The 18,072-nt window shown below is 43.8% G+C and overlaps 1 protein-coding gene across 4 annotated transcripts in view; it reads left to right on the plus strand.

Moving 5' to 3' along the window:
* tsfm (Ts translation elongation factor, mitochondrial) overlaps positions 1–17,466 on the plus strand; it is a 32,016-nt gene extending 14,550 nt beyond the window's left edge. The window contains exons 1-6 of one of the 4 annotated variants that reach the window (XM_072248992.1): positions 5,331–5,430; positions 10,398–10,556; positions 11,932–12,060; positions 13,649–13,771; positions 16,068–16,152; positions 16,303–17,462. In XM_072248992.1, coding sequence (XP_072105093.1) covers positions 5,383–5,430; positions 10,398–10,556; positions 11,932–12,060; positions 13,649–13,771; positions 16,068–16,152; positions 16,303–16,721 — 963 coding nt within the window. In that variant the 5' untranslated portion in view covers positions 5,331–5,382 and the 3' untranslated portion in view covers positions 16,722–17,462. Of the gene's footprint in view, positions 1–5,330; positions 5,431–8,602; positions 8,856–10,397; positions 10,557–11,931; positions 12,061–13,648; positions 13,772–16,067; positions 16,153–16,302 lie in introns of those variants that run through there. The other 3 variants (XM_072248993.1, XM_072248991.1, XM_072248995.1) reach the window with 3 other exon arrangements.
* The last annotated feature ends 606 nt before the right edge of the window (positions 17,467–18,072 follow it).

Here is an 18,072-nt window from a genome sequence, read left to right on the forward strand (position 1 = left end):
TAAATAGGGCATTTCCATTGGCTGTTTGACCACATGTGCACAATTTCCAGTGGAACCGAAGTTACTGGATGGTGATATGTTGGGAGAAAGCTTGGTGGGTTTTCCTCTCCCCACATACCAATCCCAACGATGCCAGTGATACCAGTGGCACTCCTATTAGTGCCCCTCACCACACCCCTCTCAGTCCTCCTCTTCACATAAGATCTGGGCAGTGTTTGGATGAAATAGAAACTGCAGATGCTGAAATAAAAGCAGAAAGTGCTGGAAGTACTTAGCAGGTCAGACAGTCTCCACATAAAGAGAAATAAGAGTTAATGTGTTAAGACTGAGACACTATGGAGACTCAGTATTATCAATTTTTAGTCCTGGGATGGGCCTAGCAGCCATACAATAGGCAATCTGGCATAGTCGTCATGGACTTGATGGGCCAAATTGCCTCCTCCTACATCATAAGGAAATGTATAGAAGTACAGCCTCTTTTTGAAGGCAGATTTAGTGATTTTGTTCAAGTGCAGAGTTGGGACTGGGAGAGGGAGTTTGAGGATGACTTCCTTCCATGGCTGTGTGAACAAATGGGCAGCTAAAAACCATGGGTTACCACCCGTCTGCTGATATTTATTCAGCTTACTCATGTAGAGATGCATCAGTGAAGACCAAAGTAGCTTCCCCCAAAACAGGCACCCACAGTGGGTCAGAATATTTTCAAAGCTTTTTTTTAAAAATAACTTTTTTTTTCTGAGGTTAGATTCCAACTTGTGCTTGGAAACCTGTCCATGTGCCTTAGATGCCCTCCAGTATGTCAACCAAACAGACAATCTTAACATGTGGGCAATGTGAGTCAGGCAATTAGACCATGGGGTGTTGGGGGGGGGCGGTGGGATGAGAAAGCTGGGTGTGAATCTGCTCACTCCTGACACGTAAATTGTTATTTTGGATTAGAACATAGAACGTACAAATCTACAGCACATTACAGGTCCTTCAGACCACAATGTTGTGCTGACCATGTAACCTACTCTAGACACTGCCTAGAATTTCCCTACTGCTTAGCCCTCTATTTTCTAAGTTCCATGTACCTATCTAAGAGTCTCTTAAAAGACTCTGTTGTATCTGCTTCCACCACTGTCACTGGCAGTGCATTCCACGCACCCACCACTCCGTGTGAAAAACTTACCCCTGACCTCCCCTCAGTACGTATTTCCAAGCACCCTAAAACTATGCCCTCTCATGTTAGCCATTTCAGCCCTGGGAAAAAGCCTCTGACTACCCACACGATCAATGCCTCTCATCACCTTATACACCTCTATCAGGTCACCTCTCATCCACCGTTGTTCCAAGGTGAAAAGGCCGAGTTCACTCAACCTATTCTCATAAGGTATGCCCTCCAATCCAGGCAACAACCTTGTAAATCTCCTCTGCACTCTCTCTGGTCGTGAGGTGACCAGAACTGAACACAGTACTCCAAGTGGGGTCTGACCAGGGTCCTATATAGCTGTAACGGCTCTTGAACTCAATCCCACGGTTGATGAAGGCCAACACACCATATGCCTTCTTAACAACACTGTCAACCTGCGCAGCAGCTTTGAGTGTCCTATGGACACGGACCCCAAGATCTCTCAGATCCTCCACACTGCCAAGAGTCTTACCATTAATACTATATTCTGTTTTCAAATTTGACCTACCAAAATGAACCACTTCACGTATCTGCGTTGAACTCCATCTGCCACTTCTCAGCCCAGTTCTGATTCTTATCAATGTCCTGTTGTAACCTCTGACAACCCTCCAGACTACCCACAACACCCCCAACCTTTGTGTTATCAGCAAACTTACTAATGCACCTTTCTACTTCCTCATCCAGGTCATTTATAAAAATCATGAAGAGAAGAGATCCCAGAACAGATCCCTGTGGAACTCCACTGGTCACTGACCTCCATGTAGAACACGAACCACCTTTTGCCTTCTGTGGGCAAGCCAATTCTGGTCCACAAAGCATGGTCTTCTTGGATCCCATGCCTGCTTACTTTCTCAATAAACTTTGCATGGGGAACCTTATCAAATGCCTTACTGAAATCCATATACACTACATGTATCTGATAACCAAGAGCAGATGATATCTTTGCTTTCCCTCTTTCTCTGTCACCACATCACAATTCAGAGAGCTTTATGCCGACTGTAGTATTCCCATTGTTGCCTGGGGTGATTCAGTCTTAACAATATTCAGTATTTGACATTTGAGCAAGATGCTAACATTGGGCCTCCAGGAAAAGAAACTACAGGTTCATTGTCTTACAGGAAGGGAAATGGCAGTGTGTAGTAATGCCTGAGCTTTGTACTAGTTGAGTAAGTTCGAGGTTATAGTATGGTGCAGTGGCTGAGGTGTGAATACTGCTGCACAATTTGAGAGCTTACATTTGACAATAGTTCTAAAGGAGACAATCTGGCTTAACGAAGCTAAATTATGATCTGTGAGTTGCTTTCGAAGGAAATAAAATGATGAAGTTCATTGAATTTTTGCCATAGGGCCAGGTGCCAGTTTTGGAGAACAGAATATTTTTCCAACTTGTGCCTCAAATGGTGTTTTTCTGATCCTCAGTGGGTGCTCACAGTTTTGGAACTTTGCTTGTAGCAAACAATGGACCATCCGTTGTGGGCTCAGGGTGTCAGGAAGAGCATTGATCAAAATCCCTTCTGTCATGCTTTATATTGTGCCTTGGACTTGCACTCAACATTAGCTGGGCTAAGCTGAACTCATCGACCTGCTGATGCAGACTTCTTTTCAATGTTTGCCCTGGATTCCCCAGGTCAGAAAGTTCAGCTTTATTCCATACTGGCCTACCCACCCCATGAGTGTGAGAAACAAAAGTAAATTTATAATCATGGAAGATGTTTTTGAAGGATTTTTCTTGAATATAAATTGTGCCTTAAATAAAAGCAACACTTAAAAGCAGAAGTGCCTTTGAACTAACTATGTCTGCTTGTACTGTATATTATCTTTCCTGTGTCCTTGGAACTACCATGTTGCTGTATAATTACTTTGGGCAATGTTCCTTTGAATTCAGCTCCTAAACCAAGACACTGTATTGCACAGACTGTAGAAAAGCTGACTATCTTCAATGTGTAAAATATTGATCATAAAGCCAAATTCATCATAGATCCTAAAATTGCTTGTTGTCATTTTTTCCCTCCACAGAAAGAATAAGATTATATTTAAATAGTGCTTTTCAGAATCTCAGGAGACAAGAAACAGAAGCAGGAGTTGGCCTTACAGCTACTCGAACCTGCTTGGTTTACTAAGGTTGCAGATGATCTTTTGTCTTAAATCCACATATCCTCTGATTCCCATAGAATCCAAAAATCTCCTGTACTCAGCTGTGAATATAAACAGTGACCCCTCAGCCTCTGAATGAGACAATCCCAAAGGTTCACAACCCACTGCACGACAAAGCTTCTACTCAGCTCTGCCCTAAGTTGGGGCAGCGCAGTAGCATAGTGGTTAACATAACACTATTAGAGTGCCAGTGACCTGGGTTCATTTCCACAGCTGTCTGTAAGGAATTTTTAAGATCCCCCCTGTGACTGCATGGGTTTCCTCTGGGTGCTCCAGTTTCCTCCCACATTCCAGAGTTGTACAGGTTAGCAGGTTAATTGGCCACATGGTGTAATTGGGCAGTGCAGGCTCATTGGGCCAGAAGGGCCTGTTACTGTGCAGTATCTCTAAATAAAAATAAATAAATCGCTAAACCCTATTTCAGACTCTCCAGCTTGAAGGAAACAGCCTTCTGACATCTACCCACCCAATCCATTGCAGAATGTTGTATGTCTTATTTAGATAATTTTATACTAAAATTATACTTATACTCAGAATTTAGGGCAGTGTTTCACAATTTCACCCTATAGGGTCCCTCATCCTAGGAATTAGCCAGGGAATCTGTTGTACTGTCTCCAGGCTAATTGTATTTGGAGACTAAAACTATCCAGATGTGGTTTCACCAGATCCCTATAGCATGATTCTACTAAGGGTTCCCTTTGCAATAAAGACCACCACTCTATCTACCTCCTAACTGCATGGTTGCTTTCTGCATTTCAAGAACCAGCACACCAATGCTTCACATTAAACAGCTGTTGAAGGATCATTGCTGTTATGATGATGACATTAGGTAGATTCAACAGGTGCCAGAAAACCTCAAGTGGCCATTCGTATGTTAAATCAGCCAGGCAGTTTGGTTCCAAAAGGCATTTCCAGAACCAAGGAGGCACAACAGACCAATTCTAGTGCAGATAGCTGGTTGCAAATCTAGTACAACTTGGGACCATGTGGTACATTTACAGAATAAGCCATAGGTAGACAGGGCTGTTTGTTCAGAATGTACAGTGCAATGGGACTGAAATCTTTAGCGAATCCCAGGCAGCAAGCCTGTTGCACTTGGTAGTGTCAGCTAGTCAAACTGGGACTACCCAAGCATTGGCAAGGTTTTAGAGAGGGGAGAAAGAAATTGTGTGTTGATCAAGAAAAATTAGAACATAGAACAGTAAGCTCATGTTCATTTAATTTGGATCAATATAAAGAGTTGACATCAGTCATTTTATCTTTACTTTAGAAATATGATTATTAAGTGTTAAATTGCAGTTTTTATTCTTCAGAACAGCAGTACTTTAATTACATAACTATTGAGCAAAACATCTCAAGCCATTTCACAGAGTAAAGGTTTCACTAAACCAATAGCGAATATGAGAGCAGGTGACCAAAATCTCATTAAGTGGGGTTCAAGGCCTGTATTTAAGCAGAAAAAGCAGGTTGAGGTATGTAAATATTTAGAAAAGGAGTTTCAGGCAGCTGAAGATGCAGGCACCAGTGATGAGGCAATTAAGTTCGGTGATGGTAAAGGAGCCAGAATCAGAGATGTCTCCTAACAGCATAAGGAATAGGAACAGGAGCAGGCTATCTGGCCTGCCAAGTCTGTTCTGCCCTTCATTAAGATCATGGCTGATCTGACCATGGACTCAGCTCCAGCTACCTGTCTTTTCCCCATAACCCTTGGTCACCTGCTCGCATATTCTCCAAAGAAATATTATGACCGACAGTGCATAGGCCCCAGCCCACAACGTGTTGATTTAGAGGCAAGTGTGCTGTTCACCCAATGTAGTAAGGAAAAAGAGGGCTGACTTTTATATTCTGTTCATACTTTGACAAGGGGAAACGTGTTTTATTTTCTTCTAGTAAGATTTCAAACGTTTTCATCAGAAACTTAGAGCAGCATTCAAACTCCGCCCTCTCTTGGTGTCCTCTGGGTGAGATGTTGTTGTAGTTTGACCCTGTAGGCTTTCCGTCGCTGTTTTCTTCCGGTGGCATGGTAGCCTTGTGTCTGCAGCATTGATCCGGTGAATATGGTCGTCTTGTGTGCCCTGCGAACCGCTCGAACCGGGATCTCTAGGGTAAAGATAACTTTCTATCCGGTTACCGCGACACCGATGAACGATTTTAATAGGATTCCGGCGGAGAGAAAACAATCTGTAGAAGGCCAGAGGCTGCGTGGTAAAACTAATGTGCTGGGAGGGAATGATGGACGGTAAGGTTTGACCAATTAAAAGTGGATATTTGCCGGGCGTTGTTATCTCATTGGAGGATTTCAGACGCGACCCTCCCCCCTGGCGAGCAGGGAGAAACGGGTGGTTTCCTGCGGGGCGGTCGAACATGATCGTCTGATGCAGTACAACAGTAATATGCAGAGGGATAGGGACCAAAGATTTTAAATAATCAAAATAATTAGAGTGACAGATCTTCATGTATACACCATGTGTTGAAAGAGATTCTTTGGAAGAGCAATTGAATATCTTAAATTTATGAAGGAGAAATCCGGTGGGGAAAGACAGGGTGAAAGAGGGGACACGAGACTGCAGACGCTGAAACCTGGAGCAACTTAAAAGGTGTTGGAGGAACTCAGTCGGTCAGACAGCATCTATGGAGGGAAAATGGACAGCTGACGTTTCGAGTCGAAGCCCTGATTCATAGATGGTACCTGACCCACTGAGCGCCTTTTGCGTTATTGGAAAGCTCTCTTGAGGGGCTGGCAGAGGGATGACGGCTGAACGTTCTCTTCTGATGTTTTATACCCTGGGGTTGTGGAGGTTGGATCATTAGAAGCAGTTAAGGTGGAGATAAATGAAAGTTTTGAACGATCGGGGAATTAAAGGTTTTATCAAACCGGTACAGAAGAGGAATAGAGGGATAGAGCAAAATGATCATATTGAGTGGTGGGGTAGGTTTGAGCAGTTGTTGGCCTATTCCTCCAACTTGTGTTTTTAAACTGATAAAATTTATACTCTACGATGATTTTCACTTTTTAATGAAAATGCAAACAAGTTGAACTGTTAAAATTGCAGAAGGTGCTTAATGATTGGCAATCTCATGCCAAAATGAATTAATAGTCTTGTGTAGGGTTATAGAACATAGAACATTACAGCACAGTACAGGCCGTTCAGTCCATGATATTGTGCCAACCTACTAATCTTTCAATAGTCCTCCAATTTTCTATCATCCATGTGCTGATCTAAGAGTTTCTTAACTACTCCTAATGTATCTGCACTATCCATGCACCCACCACACTCTCTGTAAAGAACTTACCTCTGATATTCCCCTATGCCTTCCGCCAATCATCTTAAAATTGTTTCCCCTTATATTAGCCATTTCTATCCGTAAGACCACAAGACATAGGAGCAGAATTAGGCCATTCAGCCCATCAAGTCTGCTCTGCCATTCCATCATGGCTGATCCCAGATCATATCAACTCCATACACCTGCCATACACCTGATAGTTTCCCATCAGGAAACTGTCAACTTCTGCTTTAAATATACCCACGGACTTGTCCTCCATCGCAGTCTGTGGCAGAACATTCCACAGATTCACTACTCTCTGACTAAAAAAAAGTTCCTCCTTACCTCCGTTCTAAAAGGTCGCCCCTCAATTTTGAGGCTGTGCCCTCTAGTTTTAGATACGTCTCCACGTCCACCCCACCTAGTCCTTTCAACATTCGGTAGGTTTCAATGAGATTCCCCCACAATCTTTTAAATTCGAGTGAGTACAGGCCCAAAGCTGCCAAACACTCCTCATATGTTAACTTCTTCATTCCTGGAATCATCCTTGTGAACCTCCTCTGGACCCTTTCCAATGACAACATATCCTTTCTGAGATATGGGGCCCAAAACTCTTGACCGTACTCCCAAGTGCAGCCTGACTAATGTCTCATAAAGCCTCAACATCCTCCTTGTTTTTATATTCTATTCCCCTTAAAATAAAGGCCAACATTGCAGTTGCCTTCTTCACTATAGAGTCAACCTGTAAATTAACCTTCTGGGAGTCTTGCACGAGGATTCCTAAGTCCCTCTGCACCTCTGATGTTTGAACCTTCTCCCCATTTAGGTAATAGTCCGCACTATTGTTCCTTTCACCAAAATGCATTATCATACATTTCCTGACACTGTATTCCATTGCCACTTTTTTGCCCATTCTTTCAATTTGTCTAAGTCCTGCAGCAATCGCATTGCTTCCTCAGCACTACCTACTCCTCCACCTATATTCGTATCATCTGCAAACTTTGTCACAAAGCCATCAATTCCATTATCCAAATCATTGACGAACAATGTGAAAAGCAGTGGTCCCACTATGGACCCCTGAGGAACATCACTAGTTACTGGCTGCCAACCAGAAAAGGCCCTCTTTTTATTCCCACTCACTGACTCCTGCTTGTCAGCTATTCCTTTGTCCATGCCGGTATTTTACCGGTAACGCTGTAGGATTTTATCATGTTGAGCAGCCTCCTGTGTGGCACCTTATCAAATGCCTGTCCTGGCATAAAGTTTCTGGCTGTCCACTCTATCTATGCCTCTTGTTTTGTATACCTCTGTCTAGTCACCTCTCATCCTCTTTGCTCCAAAGAAAAAAGCCCTAGCTTGCTCAACCTATCCTCACAAGGCATGCCTTCTTGTCCAGGCAGCATCCTGGTAAATCTCCTCTCTACCTTCTCTGAAGCCTGTGGTGTGACTAGAATTGAACTTATCTAAGCACAGGAGATTCTGCAGATGCTGGAAATCCAGAATCACACACACAAAATACTGGAGGAACTCAGCAGGTTGGGCAGCATCTATGGAAATTAAATAAACAGCCAATGTTTCGGGTGGAGACCCTTCAGAGTTTCAGCCTGAAACATCAACTGTTTATTCATTTCCATAGGTGCTGCCTGACCTGCTGAGTTCCTCCAGCATTTTCTGTGTATTGTTCTGAACTTATGCTGAGTTTCAAACTGAATTCCAATGATGTAGTAATCCATATAAGTGAAAGTTGAGAAGATCAGAAAGCCAGACAGTAAGGGAACTTCCTACCTAATGCGGTGTTTGATTTATTATACAGGTTTTGTATTCTTCATCCTGCTTTGCTGGGGAAATCTTAATAGAGCTTGGGATTCAGTGCTTTTCTCATACAGCTTCAGTACTAATGGAAGGAGCCTGGTAAAATACCACTCTTTGAAGCATATTTGTTATTGGCCCCACAAGTTTCTTGGTCTGCTTTGAGGGAAGTGCCCCCACTGAGGAATGTTTGAAATGAAGTACTCAGTGTGTGAGAAATGGCAAGCATGGGCTGCATCCCCTCACTGCTTGCTAGTAAAATCAAGAAAGACACACTGGATACTTTCCTCTGTAGCCCAAAGCATACATGATTCTGGAACTTTATAAAACCCTAGTTGGCTCAGAGCTAGAGTACAGTGTACAGTTTTGGTCACTATACAACAGGAAGAATGTGATAACAATAGAGGAGATTCACAAGGATGTCACCAGGACTGAAGAATTAATGTTAGGAGAAAAGGTTGGTAAGGCTCAGCTTTTTCCATTTGGAACAGAAGCAGCTGTAATGAGATTTAATTGAGGAGTGCAAGATCATGACAGGCCTAGTCCCTTTAGCAGAGAGGTTGAGAATTGGGAGACATACCTGAGAGTGTTAGAATTAGAAGCAGCAGTAGGGCATTCAGCCCTGATGCCTGCTCATGGCTGATCTTCCTCAGTGCCCCACCAGTTGCATGTCATTTCAACTCTCCTTTGCACTCCCACACTGACCATTGCTATGGAGAGGGCAAGCTGAAATTGGAAGAACAACATCTCATATTTCTTTTAGGTAGCCTACAACCCAATGGTATTTGTGTTGAATGTTTTCCATTTCAAGTAACCTACAGCCCTGGTGTTTTCTTCCCACAGGCATTCACCTCCGCACCGTTGATAGAGGGATTGAATTTAAGAGGGGAGGGAGGTTATGCTGCAACTGTACAGGGTACTTGTGAGGCTGCACCTGGTGGACTGCATGCAGTTCTGGTCTCCATACTTGAGGAAGGATATACTGGCTTTGGAGGCAGTGCAGAGGAGGTTCACCAGGTTGATTCCAGGGATAAAGGGGTTAACCTATGAGGAGAGATTGAGTCGCCTGGGACTATACTCTCTGGAATTCAGAAGAATGAGAGGAGTTCTTACAGACAAATAGAAAATTATGAAAAGGATAGATAAGGTAGAGGCTGGTAAGTGAATCTAGAACTAGGGAACATAGCCTCAAGATTCAGTGTAATAGATTTAGGACGGAGATGAGGAGAAACAGCTTTTCCCAGAGGGTGGTGAATCTGTGGAATTCTCTGCCCAGTGAAGCAGTGGAGGCAACCTCATTAAATATATTTAAGACACAGATAGATTTTTGCATAGCAGGGGGAATTAATGGTTATGGGATAATGACAGGTAAGTGCAGTTGAGTTCACGGCCAGATCAGCCATGATCTTACTGGATAGTGAAGCAGACTCAACAGGCCAGATGGCCGACTCCTGTTTCTATGTTCTTGTGCCGTTGTTCATCCCTCCTATCCACTACCCGACCGGCTTGCACCTGCACATTATCCCCTCCTGAAATGGCTCCGTCTACCACCTTCTAACCTCTAGCCTATCTTCCCACCTGCTGCACTGCTATACACTGGCACCCTTTCCTGTTTCCTCTCAGTCCTGATGCAGTCTTGATCTGAAGCATCAAACTGCACCCTTTGCCTCCACAGACACTGCTTGACCCACTGAGTTCTTACAGCATTTTGTGTTTTGTATTCAGAAAGTACTTGGATGAGTGCTGGATGTGTTGTAGACAGAGCTGGGGAGTAGGATTGGGCAGGATTCAACTGCACAGTCACCAGAATGGCCACTTCCTGTGTCATATATTTCCATAATCCTGCTTTGTTGGTTGTGGGTGGGGGTGTTGTCCATGACTTTGGTCTTTGACTGAATATATTTAACAATGAGGTAGCATCACACAGGAGTTAGACCAGACTACGGATGGAAAGATTAAAGTCTGTTGATACCATTAGAAATGTTGGTTTTGTCTTCAGCAGATCTTCTCTACACAACTAGCCCAGTTTCTCCACTGTTCTGGGGCTAGATTGATAGTAGCTGATAAAGATCTTCTCATTAAACTCCGGAAGAAGACAGGATACTCATTTACAAATTGTAAGAAGGCTTTGGAGAAGTTTCACAGTGACCTTCAACAGGTAGGTGAAAACTAAAGGGCTGAAGGGCCTGCTTCCACTTGTACCTCTTACACCCATTATTACCCCGTCATGCACTTAAATCCCACCCCACCCCTGCTTCTGCTGTCTTGAAGACTATGTTATGGTTCCTTTGATACCTTGCCTCAAGGGGTCATTCTTCACTTGCAGAACTTGAAAATTTCAGCAAGTTGCTCATTAGCAAACCTGGCTCGATTGGAGCAGAAGCCCAGCTAATTACTTTTGTACCTCTCTCTAATCATGGTGTGTTCAGCAGCCAGCAGTTAGCTTGCTTAGAAGGAGCTAACTTCATGCAGACCAGAAGTCAAACCGGGAGGTCCCTGGTATATGTATCATAACAGAGTGTATGCTGCACGTAATCAACACTGTCTCATAGCCATAGGTTTTAATTCCTCCACTGATGGTGCTTTGAACGTAACTTTAACATTCATTCAGCCAATATTGTACTGCAGAGTAGCTCATCCAGAGTGAAGGAGCATAAATCAATGACTTCAATTCAAGCCATCATTCTTTGTGTGTGAACACAGAGATTGATGGCAGGCAATCCAACTGTCAAAGGTGTTGTGCCAGGCCTGTCGGTTACAGTGAAGACACAGATGCTGTAACCTAGAGCAAAAAAAAAAACAGAACATAGTTTCTTTAACTAGTGTTGAAATTACCCACCAAACTGAAGCTCAGTAGTGCTGAACTCTGCTTGCTTGTCTAGTAGCTTAATTCTGATGCCACTGATCTCCTGTTCAGTACTTAAAGCAGACAGTCACTTTCCCCAGGCCAGCCATTGAACCAAGAGTTCATGCTTGTGCTGTTTCTTGTATAGAACCACCAATGAAAAGCACGAGATGTAATGGAAACACGTGCTGGTTAATTATCAAACTCCCAGTGCCCTGAAGATGCTAATGCTGACACAGGGAGACTTCCATAGCCTCCAGGTTTTACAAAGATCTTTCCAGCAAATTAACTACTTTTGAAGTGTGGTTTTCTTGTCACGTAGGAATAAAGCACAATATGCACCTCTTCCATTATTTAATCAAGCAATTGATCGAAGTATCTGGCTTGTTTCTCTTGGAGATACGGAGTCCAGTTTCAACTCATGGTTTTGAGGAAAGTTGATTTTCCTGTTAACATCAACTGCTTCAGTAAATTTGTGTACTTGTTCTCTAGTTGTGTAATTTTAAAAATAGATGAGAAAATATATAACAGCAGAATCATTGACTCGAAATAGGTACACTGGGAAATGGGTGGCTGTCTGTAACTGAGAATCCATCAGGTAAATCAGGGCAATCTCACCACCATCTTCTCATGGGGGAAGTAATTTACTGCCGGGTAACTGGTAGTTAATATTGACTTCTTTTCAAAGGCTGAAGCCTGGCTGCATGAACAAGCCCACAAGGAAGGATGGAGTAAAGCTTCTAAACTACAAGGCCGGAAGACAAAGGAGGGTCTTATTGGATTGCTGCACGATGGAAACTTGGCTGTACTGGTGGAGGTAAAGATGAACAACTTTTGAACAGTAAGAAATGTATTAAATTACTGAATCTGCAGTACTGACAGACCCTGCCTGTGTGGCCCTTTCAAAGAGCCCTCCAGCTGGTCCCACTCACCCCTCTGTTTCCCCACAATCTGGTGCCCATTCTATTCCTTTTGAAGTACCACTGAATCTGTGCACCCCGGCCATTCTGTATGGCTGCAGTTTCTGTTAAAAGTCACAGGCAGGAAAATTCCCTTTGGGCAACACACACACAGAATGCTGGAGAAATTCAGCAAGGTCAGGCAATGGACGGGAATAAACAGTCGACATTTCAGGCCGAGGATCTCAGCCCAAAGCATTGACAGTTTATTCCCCTCTATAGATGCTGCCTGACCTGCTGAGTTCCTCCGGCATTTGGTGTGATTTCCGGCATTTGCGGAATCTCTTGTGTCCAAAATTTCCTTTGAAATAGTTAAAATGAAAGGCAGGATTGACGACCAGAAAATTGACTTTAAGAAAAATACTGAAGCAACAGAGGGCCGTGACAATTTTTTAATGATGGTGTTCTGTATTCTAGTTGCATATAGAATGCCAACTGAAAAAAACACTGGAAGCAGATTCAATAATAATTTTCAAAGGGAATCAGAGACAGGCTTTAAAGAAAGAAAACTCCAGTGCAAAACTCCCTACTGCTGCTCAAGTCAAGTGGGCTTTATTGCCACATGTACATGAGGTATAAGTACAATGAAAAACTTGTTTGCAGCACCATCACAGATATGTACGTTCAGGCAACGCACAGTGAAGAACTGCAAAACAGATATTAGTGCAATAAAACCCCACAATCAGAGACAAGTTCATAGTAGGGTAAAAGGTGGTCCATAGTGATCCTTTGCTGAGGTAGTGATCAGGGTTGTGTAGGTCAGTTCAAGAACCTAATGGTTGAGGGGAAGTAGCTGTTCCCGAACGTAGTGGTGTGGGACTTCAGGCTTCTGTACCTCCTGCCCGATGGTGGAGATCTTCGCTGATGGATGCCGCCGCCTTGAGGCAAAACATCCTGTCAATGTGGAGGAGAGCTGTGCCAATGACTGGCAATGCTGTGTCCAATACTTTCTGCAGCCTCTTGTGTTTCTGTGTGTTGGAATTGCTGTAGCTGGCTGTGGTGCTTTGAACAGTGTATCCGTGGAAGTTAGAATATTTGGTGACATGCAAAATTTCCTCAGGCTTCTTGAGGTGCTGGCATGCCTTCTTCGAGATTGCATCAATGTGCTAGGCCCAGGACAGGCCATCCAAGATGTCAATGCCCAGGAATTTGAAGCTGCGTACAAAGAGAGAGTTGGCACGTGGTCTCCCGACTTCCCCTTTCTGAAGTCAACAATTAGCTCTTGGTTTTGTTGACATCAAGCATGAGGTTGTTATTGTAGCACCATTCACCCAAGTGTTCTATGTCACTCTTTTATGATGACTCATCACCACCTGTGACTCGTGGGATAGCTGTTGGGAATTGACCCTGGTGTGATGGGCTGAATGGACTCCAGTACTGTCTAATATCGCACCCTTGTGTGTGTCAAGTGGACCTTTTTTTAGTATAATGTTTCTTCCCTTGCAGGTCAATTGTGAAACTGACTTTGTTGCCAGAAATATAAAGTTCCAGCAGTTGGTGCAGCAGGCAGCAGTGGCCACGATGGAACATTGTCACTCCAAGCAGGCAAATACCATTGATTATACCAAGGTTTGTCCATGTTCTGTCTCTTTTCTATGTCTATGCCAGTAGATACCCATTATCATTGCTTGAGTCTCCAATCTAAGCGACTAAACAGTGTATACTGTATATGCAGGCCTATTACTGCTTTGATCTTGATACCCTCATTGATAGGATACTCCTATTTAAGCCCAGAGGACACAGGTGCAGACCAGCATTCTAGGTTTAAGGACCCTTCCAAGTGGGAAACAGGTGGAGTTTAACTGGCTAACCCTGTCCAGCTGAGCTGCTTGGAGGATTGGGAAAACCTTTCATCGTTGATCCAGCCAGTACCACACCACCTCCAGGCCATTCCCTTATAGGGTTCTGTGAACCCGTGTTTGAAGAATCACCCTCCACTGGCTGCTCAAGCCTTGGGAGTCCTTTTAGCAGTATAGAACATCTGATTAACTATTAGTAATACCCTGGAATGTTGGTTCCGATGTTGAGTGACTGGGTCGTAGCCGCTACCAATTTGCTGTAAGAAAAGAGATTATTAGGGTTGGTTGCATTTTCCATACTTCATTATTAAGGACTAGTGGCTTCCCACTGTAACATGAACTCAGCAATTGCAGAAGCACAGGAGGAAATAGAAAGACAATGCTGAAAACACACAGCACTTCAAGGCAACATCTGAGGAGAGACACAGTTAACGTTTCAGGTGATGAACACACACAAAAATGCTGGAGGAACTCAGCAGGTCAGACAGCATCTACGGAAATGAACAAACAGTTGACGTTTCAGGCCGAGACCGTTCTTCGACACTGGAAAGGAAGGCGGAAGACTCTAGAATAAAAGGTTTGGTGGGGGGGGGGAAGAAGGATAGCTAGAAGGTGATAGGTAAAACCAGGCAGGTGGGAAAGGTGAAGGGCTGGAGAAGAAGGAATCTGATAGAAGAGGACCATGGGGGAAAGGGAAGGAGGGGGGGACCAGGGGAGGTGGTAGGCAGGAGAGAAGAGATAAGAGGCCAGAGTGGAGAATAGAAGAACGGTTAACCAGCAGGGGATGTAGTAGAGGCGAAGGAACTGAGAAAAGGGAATAGCATTTTTGCAGGAAACAGGGTGGGAAGAGGTATAGTAAAGATAGCCATGGGAATTGGTAGGTTTATAAAAGATGTTGGTTAACAGTTTGCCTCCAGAGATGGAAATAGAGAGATTGAGAAAGGGGAGGGAGTTATCAGAAATAGTACGAGTGAATTTAAGAGTCTGGAGAAAGTGGGAGGAGCAGAAGAAATTGTTGAGGGTGAGGACCAGTTCTGCCAGACGGAGGAGGGTGGTAGTGCAGGGGAACTGGTTGGTTCTTTTATTGAGAAAGGAGTGGAGAGCTCTAAGGCCTTGATGGGGGATAGAAGTGTATAGGGATGGGCAAGTGTATAGGAATTGAACGTTATGAGGAGATGGAGGACATGAGAAGTGTCATGGTTGTAGGTAGGAAGGAACTGAACCAAGGGGGATAGAATGGAGTCAAGATATGAGGACACGAGTTCAGTGGAGCAGGAGCAGACAGAGACAGTCCGGTTTGTGAATTGTGGGTAGGAGGTAGAAGTGAACAGTGAAGGAACTTTGAGTTTGTTGGCAGTGGGAATTCTCCAGAGTTGACGAGGTCAGTGATGGTGTTGGAGACAGTTTCTGATGGTCCAGAATCGGGTCCTCTCAAGGGATAAGGGTGAGGCAGTGTCTGAGAATTGCTGCCTGGCCTCAGCAAGGTAGAGATCAGTCCACCACAAAGGACCTGAAACACAAATTCTGTTTCACTCTGCCTGACCTGCTGAGTATTTTCTATTTCAAATTTTCAGTGTCGATAGTATTTTGTTTGAGTGCTGGATGGAATGCCTAACTTGTCACCTAAGATGCCATGTCTTGGGGATTTCTGCAAAGTTTGATATCCCCAATGAGTTCTTCAAAAGGCAAGTTCTGGAGGATTACTGTGCTATCAGAGATTGACTACTTTTCTTTCTCACACTCTTCACCATCCTTATATTGAGGCAGCTTTAGATTGTTCAGTATTTCCCTCTGGAGGTATGTGTATTGGAGTATCAATATGCTGGTGTCACAAAGTAATGACAGGTGGTTTCAACACTACAGTGAGATGTACCAAGTGGAAGCACATAGCTGCCTTTTAGAGAGAGGAGGGGAAATAGTGTCACAAATCATCATGTGCTGCTCTCAGTAAGCCCCTCCATTCTGTTTTGCAGGCTTCAGCTTAAACTGTTTGTCCAAGGATGGGTTGGGAGTGCATTTCCAATTAGAAGTTTGTATATATTAAAACTTTACTCATTACTTTGCAGAGTTTCCTTATGGCTGAAGAAATAAAGCAATTGAAAACAAGTTTAGACAACCGTGCTCTCGCTGACCAGCTCGCTCTGGCCATCGGTAAGGCTGGGGGTGCAATCTCTGCTCAATGAGCTGTTCTGCCTTTATCCTTGGGTGACGTACATGAGGTATCTTGACTTTATTTACAAAGAGCCATCCTGCTTTTTGCAAACATTTTAACTTTTCCCTTTTCTAATAAAATCCTTTAAGGTAACCTTGGTGAGAACATGGCAATCAGAAGAGCTGCCTGGGTGGCTGTGCCATCTGACTGGTACATTGGTACATATGTTCATGGACAGCTGCCAGCAGACAACCCATCCCTTGCAAAGATGATGTTTGGAAAATATGGTGCGTTGGTGGTCTACAGGGCCCTGGAACAGAATTCCAAAATAAACCTGCCTGAACTAGGCCGCAGGTTGGGACAACATATTGTGGGAATGATGCCTTCGTCTGTGGGGTCAATGGATGACCCGCCTGGTGATGATTCAGAGACCAAGATGTTAGCTCAGCCATTCCTGCTGGACTCTGGCACAACGGTGGGGCAGTTCCTGCAGATGAGCGGCGTGTCAGTATTGGACTTTGTGCGATATGAATGTGGCGAAGCAGCCGAGGTGGGCGAAACTGTGTAGTTAGAGTATTGTAATGCCTCTGGCAAAGAGTAACAGTGCATTTCATTGTCCGTTTTCGGATGTAGAATAAAATAAGAATATTCATCCTATTTAGTGAGGATTGATCAATCTCTTTTTCCCCTCCCTTTTTAAAAAAGCTAGGGCTAAATTGTTTGCCCATTTTCCTCTGACCATTCTTCATTGGGGATGGGCTTGCTTTAGGAGTAACTGAGGTGGGCCACGTGCACCAGAGTCAAACACAATATCCATAGGTATGTATGATCAAGCATAGGTCACTGGCTAGTGCTGGGCATCAGGAAACTCGACTGAAGTTACCTGAGCCCAAGGAAACTGAGGTCATCATTAGTGCCTTCACTAGAGAGTAAAAGGAATATAAAGGTATATATTCTATGGCATTTACAATACAAGAATGTCCCAAAGACTCTTTGCAGGCCAATGAGACTGTAGTTCCTGTTGTAATATGAGAGACTAATCTGTGTACTGCGAGCTCTTGCAATCACCAATGAGATCAATGACCACACTGCATATTTTAATATTGTTGCCTGAAATATTTAAATACCAGCTCTAGGACTTGGAGACAACCCCCTGCATTGTTTCAAAACAGGGACATAGGATCTTTAACATCCACCTGACAGGGTAGATTGGACCTCAATTTAATATATTGAATTGAATTGACTTTATTACGTACATCCTTCATATGCATGAGGAGTAAAAATCTTTACATTATGTCTCCGTCTCAATGTGCATTGTGCAATTTATAGTAATTTATAATAAATAGTATGTACAACAGGACAGTCAATATCGCACTGAAATATAATTGTATCAGCATGAGTTAATTAGTCTGGAAGAAGCTGTCCTGGAGCCTGTTGGTCCTGGCCATTATGCTGCGGTACCGTTTCCCAGATGGTAGCAGCTGGAACAGTTTGTGGTTGGGGTGACTCGGGTCCCCAATGATCCTTTGGGCCCTTTTTACACACCTGTCTTTGTAAATGTCCTGAATGGTGGGAAGTTCACATCTACAGATGTGCTGGGCTGTCCACACCACTCTCTGCATTGTCCTGCGACTGAGGGAAGTACAGTTCCCATACCAGGCAGAGATGCAGCCAGTCAGGATGCTCTCAATTGTGCCCCTGTAGAAAGTTCTTAGGATTTGGGAGCCCATACCAAATTCCTTCAACCATCTGAGGTGAAAGAGGCGCTGTTGTGCCTTTTTCACCACACAGCCGGTATGTACAGACCACGTGAGATCCTCGGTGATGTTTATGCCGAGGAACTTAAAGCTGTTCACCCTCTCAACCCCAGATCCATTGATGTCAATAGGAGACATTCAAAATATGGCATCTACAGGAGC

Source organism: Mobula birostris, chromosome X (genome assembly GCF_030028105.1).
Source record: "Mobula birostris isolate sMobBir1 chromosome X, sMobBir1.hap1, whole genome shotgun sequence".
Lineage (NCBI taxonomy): Eukaryota > Metazoa > Chordata > Chondrichthyes > Myliobatiformes > Myliobatidae > Mobula > Mobula birostris.